Source organism: Zea mays, chromosome 7 (genome assembly GCF_902167145.1).
Source record: "Zea mays cultivar B73 chromosome 7, Zm-B73-REFERENCE-NAM-5.0, whole genome shotgun sequence".
In the NCBI taxonomy this organism is placed as follows: Eukaryota; Viridiplantae; Streptophyta; class Magnoliopsida; order Poales; family Poaceae; genus Zea; species Zea mays.
Window position 1 is genome coordinate 6,867,751 of NC_050102.1, and position 9,711 is coordinate 6,877,461.

At 44.1% G+C, this 9,711-nt stretch overlaps 2 protein-coding genes and 2 non-coding genes across 4 annotated transcripts; 2 read left to right on the plus strand and 2 right to left on the minus strand.

The window, feature by feature from the left end:
- Positions 1 to 254: 254 nt before the first annotated feature.
- LOC103631958 (dimethylnonatriene synthase-like) lies at positions 255 to 2,092 on the minus strand. The gene has a single exon (NM_001397149.1). It carries the CDS (start codon positions 2,063 to 2,065, stop codon positions 470 to 472), a length of 1,596 nt encoding a protein of 531 aa, NP_001384078.1. The 5' UTR covers positions 2,066 to 2,092; the 3' UTR covers positions 255 to 469.
- Positions 2,093 to 3,662: 1,570 nt separating this feature from the next.
- Positions 3,663 to 3,734, plus strand: TRNAC-GCA (transfer RNA cysteine (anticodon GCA)). Its single transcript has one exon. It is a non-coding gene; the product is annotated as a tRNA-Cys (tRNA).
- A 73-nt stretch (positions 3,735 to 3,807) lies between these two features.
- Positions 3,808 to 3,879, plus strand: TRNAC-GCA (transfer RNA cysteine (anticodon GCA)). The gene has a single exon. It is a non-coding gene; the product is annotated as a tRNA-Cys (tRNA).
- A 661-nt stretch (positions 3,880 to 4,540) lies between these two features.
- Positions 4,541 to 9,451, minus strand: LOC103631960 (outer envelope protein 61). The gene is made up of 10 exons (XM_008653814.4): positions 9,218 to 9,451; positions 8,724 to 8,954; positions 7,752 to 7,808; positions 7,525 to 7,653; positions 6,959 to 7,036; positions 6,814 to 6,884; positions 6,496 to 6,708; positions 5,420 to 5,948; positions 5,168 to 5,311; positions 4,541 to 5,057 (listed from the first exon to the last, which is right to left on the minus strand). The coding sequence occupies exons 1-10, from the start codon at positions 9,296 to 9,298 to the stop codon at positions 4,911 to 4,913; spliced, it is 1,680 nt and encodes a 559-aa protein (XP_008652036.1). The 5' UTR covers positions 9,299 to 9,451; the 3' UTR covers positions 4,541 to 4,910.
- Positions 9,452 to 9,711: the final 260 nt, after the last annotated feature.

Genomic DNA, 9,711 nt, shown 5'->3' on the forward strand with positions numbered 1-9,711 from the left:
TATCCCACCAAATTTAAGGAATGGACTCATGATGCACCATCTCATTGTGGATAGAGTGATTTCTGAAACCAAACACCCCCATAGAGTACATGACGTAGAAGACAATACAACCATGGATACATATGACAATCTACAAGCTGTCTAGACTACCAAATACCTCTACTATTATAAAACTATTATAAAGTACCAATTTCAATGGTCGTCCCGTGTTACCCTTCCCGCTTAATGTAAAAATAAGTAAAATTATGTACAAATGAAGATTTGAATATTGGTTTTTAGCTCCAAATTCACACTCAACTAACAAATAGTACACACATACTATTATGTCTTATTAAAATAGAGTTTACTCATCTAATATATAGAAACTGTGGCAATGTACGGATTGACTAGTACTCCAACATTATGAGATACAAAACGTAGACTTTCAAATATACAATACCAGTAGTTTTGTATATAGAGACCCTGGTTTTCATTCGGTCGCGCTGTAGAGGTGCACCGGCAGCCTGGGCTCAGCCACGGCGAAGAGCGGCACCTTCCGGCGCGTGGATAGCCCGACATGCTCCTCCATGCTCACGTCCTCCGCCGCCACCCCGTCCGGCAGCCGCCACGCGAACCCGTGCACCAGGTTCGCCACGCCGGCGGCGACCAGCTTCATGGCGAGATCGTACGCGGGGCAGATGCGTCGGCCGGACCCGAACGGCAGCAGCTCGAAGTGCGCCCCGCGCACGTCCACAGCGGCGGCAGCACCCAGGAACCGCTCCGGCTGGAACGCGTCGGGCGCGTCGGGCCACGACGCCGGGTCGCGCGCGATGGCCCACGCGTTCACCAGCACGCGCGCGCCCGCGGGGACGTCGTAGCCGGCCACCACCGTGCGCTCGCGGGCGTAGTGCGGGACGAGGAGCGGGCCGACAGGGTGCAGCCGCAGCGTCTCCTTCACGACGGCGTCGATGTAGTGGAGCTCCGGCAGGTCGCGCTCCGCGACCCAGCGCCCACTGCCTACGACGCGGTCGAGCTCATCGGTGGCCTTGGCCATGGCCTCCGGGTGTCGCAGAAGCTCCGCCATGGCCCACTCGATCGTCACCGCCGAGCTCTCCGTGCCACCGGCGATGATGTCCTGGATGAGGGCCTTGACGCCGTCGCGAGGGAGCCTGGCCTCCGACTCCGACTCCAGCTTCGTGCTCTCCTCGCTGAGCTGCAGCAGCACGTCGACGAGGTCAGTCGCCACAAACTCGCCGCCGGAAGCTTGAGCAAGGCGCCTCCGTTCTTCGTGGTCGACGAGGATCTTCTCGTAGAAATGGTCGTGAAGGTCGTGCAGACGCTTCATCTTCCGCTTGAACCCCTGCACGTCGAGCCAGCCCAGCCACGGCACCCACTCGCCGACGTTGCTGACCGCGCCGGTCGCCGCGAACGCCTCGTCCAGCGAGCGCCGGAACGCCTCGCCCTCGGGGCTGCCGTAGCAGCCCGACCACTTCTCGCCGACCGCCATGCGGAGGATGTTCCGCATCGTGGCGCCGGCCACGTGCTCCCGGACGGCGACGGCGCGGCGCCCGGCGGCGCACCCGAACAGGCCGCGCGCGAGCGCGCGCATCTCCTGCGCGCGGACGTCCTGGAACGACTCCACGCGGCGCGCGGAGAAGAGCTCGGTGGCGCAGAGCCTGCGCGCCATGCGCCAGTACGCGCCGCGCGGGGTGTGCACGATGCCGAGGTAGCCGTAGGAGGTGATCTCGCCGGCGGCGGTGTCCGGGCGGTCGGCGAGGGCGGAGTCGTGCGTCCTGAGGACGAGGCGGGCGGCGTCCGCCGACGAGGCCACCACCGTGTGGTAGGAGCCGAGGCGGAGGTGCATGAGCGGGCCGTGGCGCGCCGCCAGCGCGGCCAGCGCGCGGTGCGGCGGCAGCGCGCCCGCCAGCGCGCCGAGGCTGCCCAGCACGGGCCAGCCCCGCGGGCCCGGCGGGAGCTTCAGGGCCTTCTCGCGGCGGCCACGTGCCGAGGCGACGACGGAGCAGAGGACGACGAAGATGGCCGCCGCCAGAGCCATTGCCACGGACATTGTTGATGCCAGCTCCATTGCTGGAGACACAACACAGCAAACCTTGAGTGGTGGGGCGCTTCCTGGTGGTATGTGCTATATAATGAGGGGTTTTTTTTTGTTTTTGTTTTCTGGTTAACTAAATTCTATGATTATTTGAGGTGCACGTTTAATTTCACATTTGAGCACGATGGTACACGAGGACTTGAGAATCCTATGCTCACAGCACGAAAACAATGTGCAGGCTAGTAGTAACGCCCTGGTTAGTCCCGTTTAGTCTCTATTTTACCAAATGTAAGAACTAAAATAGAGACTAATTAGCTTTAGTCTTTAGTCCCTCGTATGGGTGCTAAAAAGGATTAAAGGGCAATATTTTACTCCAATTGTCCTTTGCTAAAAAACTGGTGTCAAACAAAAAAGGGGCATTTGGTCTTTATGTGTTGTATTTAATGTATTTAAAATCTGTTTAGTTCCTACAACCAAACAGTATAGGGACTAAAATTTAGTCCTTAAACTAAACTTTAATCTTAAAACTAATGGAACCAAACGAGGTCTAATTCTGGTAAACAGACAGTGCTGTCATGTTCATGTAAACATGTTTCCGTGGCATGGCAGATCTTTTTACATAAACAAACATTGCACATCTGAACATAGGACAGAGCTGCCCAAGGTGAGCAAGACAGGCTCATTCTGGACCTGAAAAATATAGAAATAGGTCCTTCAAGCTTTGAGGCGGAAATGTATGCGCCACACGGCGTTTTCCTGTAGTGTGTTTTTTTAATGTTTCTTTGACTAATGAAATAGTTGTCTCTCTCTCCTCCAGAGTTGCGCACGAGAAGCACGTGCTTGGAATTAAAGGTAATACTGAAACAGAGAAGTCGAGAAGACTAGAACCTCAGATACAAAACGTTGAAGAGCAGACCAAAACAAAAACAAAAAAAAAAACAGCACAAAAAAAGAGAAACACGACCGCAAGCACTAACAAGCGCTAGAGTGAAGAGCTAACGACGACTTCAAAAAAAATTACTACTACTATACAACATTACTCTCTTGGTTGATGAACTCCAGAAATTCAGAGTGTTTTAGTGATGATTGATGCGGAATACTCCTTCCAAAGAACTACTACTGTTATACAGCATTACTCTCTTGGATGATGTGTACCCGCTGATATATACTTAGGGTGGTAATGGATCGTAATTCAAATAATTCTTCATAAAATATCGAGGTCGTAAATAAATTATAGTTCAAAAATAAATAAAAATAGAATCCGATCCTAACCCGATTCGATCCTTAAATCTTATAGTACAAAATTTATAGTCCATTGTCAACCCTATATATATACTATTATACTCCTTCCAAATTAACGAACTATTATTATACATTACTCTCTATAGTAAGTAATTAGTGACTTCGAGAAAAGGTCTGTTCTTCCGCGATTTAACACATAGTTGGATATCACGATGGTTGTTACATGATTTTACGCTGCAGCTTTAGGAGGAACAAAGGAATTTATGATAACTCCAAGCCTGCCATAATTAAAACGAAACAACACTACGTCCAAAGCGACAACGTCGTCATTCTGTCCACTAATTACTGTATCTATCAAATAATTTGTACAATTTAATTTAACGTCACAGGGTTCATAGCTCAGTGGTAGAGCAATTGACTGCAGATCAATAGGTCACCGGTTCGAACCCGGTTGGGCCCTATTTAATTTTTTTTAAGTTGCCTAACTGTTATTATGAAACAAATACACTGAGCGCCACTTTATTAACAACTCAGGGTCCATAGCTCAGTGGTAGAGCAATTGACTGCAGATCAATAGGTCACCGGTTCGAACCCGGTTGGGCCCTAATTCTTTTTTTTAGTTGCAGAACTTTTTGACATGGAAAATAATATTATTTTTTAGTACCTCATTTAGTGGGCCCTATCTTTTTAAAACTTCTTTCACTTGCAAAAAAAATTAATATGGAAAATAATAATGAGCACTTGCTTTTTATTACGATTACCACTCATTTTAAAAAGCACTAAAGTTAATAGTTAGTTGGCTAAAAAATACTAATAAAATTAACTAACTAGCAAATAGACGGTTAACTATTAACTAATTTTAGCTAGATTGAACCAGCTAATAATTAATGGGTAGTTGAGAGCGTCCTTAATAGTTAGTTGGACTTTGAATGTCTTCAACTAATTGTAATATCTAAACAATTTTAGCGCCAAAGGTGTGCGCGCGATAATGTTTATACTACTCCTAAAGTCTTGTTTGTTTGATGCTCATGTATATATCTTAATCCATGTGTTGAAATGGTTGCGCATCAAACAAAACTTTAAACAAGACCTAAAATGAAAAGGGTGACCAATTTGTATCAACTCTAGATATCGGAACCCAATAACCCATCGATGTCGTTTGATCCTCGTTTCTCAACCAAACAGAATGAATGCATCTTATCCTAGAGACCAAGCACAATATTATCTCAGCAAAGCATATAGTTCCCAAACTAAACACATGTTAAAGAATTGAAGATGCCTATCTTCCAGTTAGTCTTTGTATGCGCATGTACTTTGTTCCACTTCACCTTTTGCATATGCTTTATTAAACAAAACTGCTACTTAAAACTGAAAGCACCACAAGGATATTATCATATTACATGTCGGCTTGTTATCACAACAGTTTCGGCTCGATTCCTTTCTACTACCTTTGCTGGTAAAAATAGGATGTAGCTTTATGGACAGAGTTACACTTTCAAAAGATACGGATACAAAGAATTCTCGTAATCCGGCCTTCCCCCAAAGCGCTTTTAAGCAGTTGTTAGCAAGAGGGAACTCTGCATCGCCATCTAACAATCTATTTCCATGCTGATGCAGCCACCCAAGTCACCCCCCATCATCTGCCGATAAACCCAAACTGATGAAGGATGAAAGCTAGGATCAGCATGACAATAGCAAGGATCAAGCCTTGCCGGCCCAAGAGCCAGTTCTTTGTCTTCTTCGCGACTTCTACCGCTTTCTGTGCTCGCTCCATCCATCTCATCTGAATGCAAAGGAAATCACACAGTTAATGGTCGGAGCAGAAAATTCAACGCCGTGCTTTATTAAGCTAATAATATCATGCCACGCTTCGGTTGAGAATAGGTTTCTTACCATTCTATCCAAATCCTCTGGAGATAATGACGACATGGCTTGTTGAGCTTTTGCGGCATCCTCCTTTGACAGTTTCATTCCAAACTGCTCGCTCATATTTGCCATCATCTCGGGGCTCATGTTCTTCATCATGGATGTAAGCATCTGTTAAATAAAAAAACCCAAAAGAAGTTAGAACTCAAGTTGCCTGGCATAACGTTCACAGGAAGCAATGATTTAAATATAATTTCCTTTGGCTGAGCATTTTCTTACCTGCCGCATTGCAGGGTCTTTCATAGAATTCCTCATGGTTTCTTGCATATCAGCTGTAGAAGGTGGAAGACTAGAGGATGACTGGCTCATCCTTTGGTCATCTGATAGTTCATCAGGGTTCTCCAAAACAGGTTGAGATGATGATCCACGGGCAGAATTACTCGTTGTAGCTCTCACTGAAGGTCCAAAGTTAATATTCTCTGAACTCCTGGGGGCACCACCAGGCCCACCCATCTGAGAAGCAAAACTCATCATTTTCTGTACGTCATCAGGAGGCATACTAGCAATCATGTCAGATGCCATCTTAAGCATATCAGGAGACATTTCTGGCATATTGGGTCCCAGATTTGGACCAGCGGAGCTAGTGCTATTCAATGAAGAAGCAACTTCGAACATTTTCTGAAGCTCCTCTGGTTTCATTGAGCCAATCATATCAGTGGCAGTTTTGACAAGTTCAGGCGACATTCCTTCAATTCCGAAGTTTGATAAGCCTTCAGGATCGCTCTTGGACACATAATTTTGGGATGACCTATAATTCACCAGGATAAGAACATTATCAATCAGCATATCTAACATTATTCAAAAGATGAAGGCATTTCAAGCATTGCTGGCATCAAATGGCATGCATCAACAATTTAGTGCTCCAATTCAGATATAACATGCATAGAGAAAAGCTAAAAGTAGCATACACTAACGGGGCGTTTGGTTCCCTTCATTTTAGAGGAATTGGAATTCACTCAATAAAGTAACTTATTTAGTTTGGAATTTGACATTCCACCACTTTCCAAAGTCCAGATATAAGCCTATCTCAAATTCATGGGGTGGAGGGTGGGAAATGATTTTATGCATTAGTAGAATTGGTTTCTAATCTATAACTTACATGACACTCTTCGTCTCACTCCTTTATAATAAAAATGTAGCACATAAATATCTCCGACATCTTGCTAATAATAGTATACAAATATATTTTGCATAAAACCGAATTAACTTAATTGATATATGCCTAAATTACTATTATTAGAATGGAATTCAATTCCAATGATCCAAAAGGGGCGTAAAGAAAAGGGTCATGTTACCTGATAGAAGTAGGATCATCCCTTGGCCTTTCTAAAGACCCTGACAGCCCAATATTTCCTGCTCCTTCAGGTGGTTGTGAAACAGTATACCCAGAAGAATTTCTTTCACTGCTTGATGGCTGTGAAGCGCCATCTTCAACAACTTCTTCAATAACAACACCTTTCCGCGTGCTCACTCCTCCCCCTTCCCGTGCAAGTTTTTCTTCAGCATCTCTGCATCATGAATGGAGCGTATTACAGTGGTGTCAACTAATGTTGCTAAACAGATTTGTTTACGTCAGGAATAAGGTGAAAACTGTGATAGAACATGAAACCTACCTTAGAACCTCAGCAATAGTTTCGTCCTCTGGGCAAATTTCATGGGCTTTACTCAAATCAGCAACAGCCGCCTGAATGCATTTTCAGGATTATTTCATGTATAGTCACAAAAAAAATATGCCCCCAAAAAGGATCAAAGCATTACCTCCAACTTCCCGAGTCCTTTATATGCCTGACCCCTCCGATAATATGCTTTGACATTGTTTGAATCATAACTTAGAACCTGTAATCCATTAGATATAGATCAGCCAGTATGTCATGTCAAAGAAGAACTGAAATGTCCTGGGTGATTCAATAGACAACATACTTTTTCCTAAAAAATCTAGGAAAAAAATAAATTACTAGCCAAAGGTATGCGAATTATCAACCATGCAGTAAGGTATGTAGTACTATGACGTTTAGTCACACATACTACCAGGTCAAAAACATTGAACCGGATTTATTTTGCCTTCAGTTAGTAATCTTAGGGGAAAAACTTATTTTACAGAATTCACACATTTTAGCGCATATAGTTTGCTAAAGCAGTAAATTTGCACCAGTCATGAAATTCGAATGATAGAAAAAAAACACCATATTTGATGGACAACATTTTATTACTAGAACTGTAGGCTATGACAGAAAGAAGACTTCGTTAAGAATGCCAAACTATCTTGTACTAGGAAATAATATTTGAATGAAAAGGTAGTAAGATACTACATGACGTAAGCATACCTCTGTACCTTCACTTATGCATTCATCAAACTGGCCTGTCTTCAAGTAACAAGCCATTAAATTAAGTGTACATTGCAACTGCAGAGTATGCGCCGTAGACGATGGTATGCTTTTTAAGTTATCCTTAGCCTGATCAAGAACATTGCATATAGTTTAACTGTTAGTTTTAGGTCATCTGAAAAGCATATCAACATTATTTTAATGGAATATTGTTGTTCAAAACTCACAAGCTTATATTTACTAGCAGCATCTGAATACTTTCCCTGGTTATGAAGTCCGTTTCCCTAAAGTCAAGAAAAATCAGAAAGGTGAGACAATGGAAATTGGCAACATATATAGAAACCTGGAAACCCCTATATCAAATTAACTGTGTTACTTGTTTGATGCAGGATCTTGATAGAAACAAGATCATTGATACAAACTCAATAGGTGCAAAAATGCAATAAGTCAGCAAAAAATAAACATATAAAAATACAATTATCTAGTGAACAAGAGCTAGTCAGCACAAAAATTATAAGTATAGCAAGATTAATATAAGGAAGATGTCAATCCATAACCTGTGTGGTTTAATTTCTTAAGTTATACAGGAACATGTAGTTCTATTTTCATCATTAATGTCCAAATCCAGGAAAAACACATCCCCCAACACTCAAGCAAGTGAACAACAAATATTCAAGACTTGTCCCTCCGACTAGCGATAGACATGACCATGTCTGGCCCATGACATGACAATTTAAATCCAAAACAAACATTAATATGTGAGGCCTACCTTCACTTTGATAGCACAAACTGAAGATAATATTGTTTCAAAGACAGGTCTCCAAATAACACTCACAAATTCAGTTAACATAGTGCATTTTCTATGTGATTTTGTCTTTTTTTTTGAGGTCTGTCTGAGCAATGAAAATTTGTTCTGTGTGAGCCAAAACGAAAGCACTGAAAGCAATAAAAGTACTAGCATATTCTACAAATATATATAATATGAGCCACGGAGACTCATCACAAATTCACAACAGATAAGAGAAAATTTGTTCTGTGTGAGCCAAAACGAAAGCACTGAAAGCAATAAAAGTACTAGCATATTCTACAAATATATATAATATGAGCCACGGAGACTCATCACAAATTCACAACAGATAAGCTTGCTAATCATAACAAACAAATAACAGAAACAAAATGATGCACATTTTTTCACTAACCTGCTTCTTTAACATCTTAGCACCAGACATCGCATAGGACATTTGAGCATCTGCTTGCGCCTTCATAGCAGCAAACTCCTCCGGAGTAGTGTTGGCGATTTTCTCGGTCATATCACGCATATCCTCCGGTCTTGTTTGATTCAGTTGCTCTGCAGCTCGCCTTAAGTCCTCAGGCTTCATGTTCTTCATACTCTCAGACGCCATCCTCATTAGGTTAGGGTTAGACATCAGCTGCAGGTATCCAAGTAGCAACAAGGACTTTGTCAATCTCTTGCATCTATGCACGCTTCCTCAGGACATAGCAGACAACATTAAGTAAAGAAGCGCAGGGGAAAAGGATGCCGGATGCCTCAAACAATGCGTTTACTTTCCACGATCTACATCCACCTATAGACCACCGAAACAGAAACAGTTGTGCCGCCCGCCGTGGCGAATCGGGGACGCGCGAGACGAGGATCGGGTGTGCGTGCGGACGGGCGGGCGGGCGACGGTACCTGCTGCTGCATCCGGGCGATGTCGTCCGGGGACATGCGGCGCATCTGCTCCTGCGCCAGCCGCAGCATCTCTGGATCCATCGTCGCTGGCGGCGGCGGCGCCCGTGAGATCGAGATCGAGATCGGGCGAGAGGTTGGGAGTTGGCTCGCTGGTTCTTCTGGCTTCTGCGCCGCGTTTTTTTTTTCCTTTTTCTCTCTCTCTCTCTCCCTATTTAACGCTGATCGAGTTTAAAATCTTTATTTGTTTGTTTGTTTTTATAGGCGAAAAAGAGGGCGTCATCGCGAAGAAAACGGAATCGAACTCCGTGTCCGTCCGACCGTCTCTCCTGGTCAGGCCGCCGGATTGGGCTTGGGTTTGGGCTTGGGCTTGGCGAGTGAATACTACAGTAAAATGGCCTAATTGACTGTAGAGAACTAAACTAGTCAAAATTAAATAAAAGATGATTTTAATCACTCTCAATTCTCTTCGAGATCTAGATGTAACCGAACAAGAA

Coding starts and splice junctions, on each gene's coding strand:
- LOC103631958 (NM_001397149.1), bottom strand. CDS start 2,065: ATGGAGCTGGCATCAACAATGTCCGTGGCAATGGCTCTGGCGGCGGCC.
- LOC103631960 (XM_008653814.4), bottom strand. CDS start 9,298: ATGGATCCAGAGATGCTGCGGCTGGCGCAGGAGCAGATGCGCCGCATG. Junction 6,885..6,958: donor AAGGACTCGGGAAGTTGGAG/GTAATGCTTTGA, acceptor AAATGCATTCAG/GCGGCTGTTGCTGATTTGAG. Junction 5,949..6,495: donor GATGATCCTACTTCTATCAG/GTAACATGACCC, acceptor GGTGAATTATAG/GTCATCCCAAAATTATGTGT.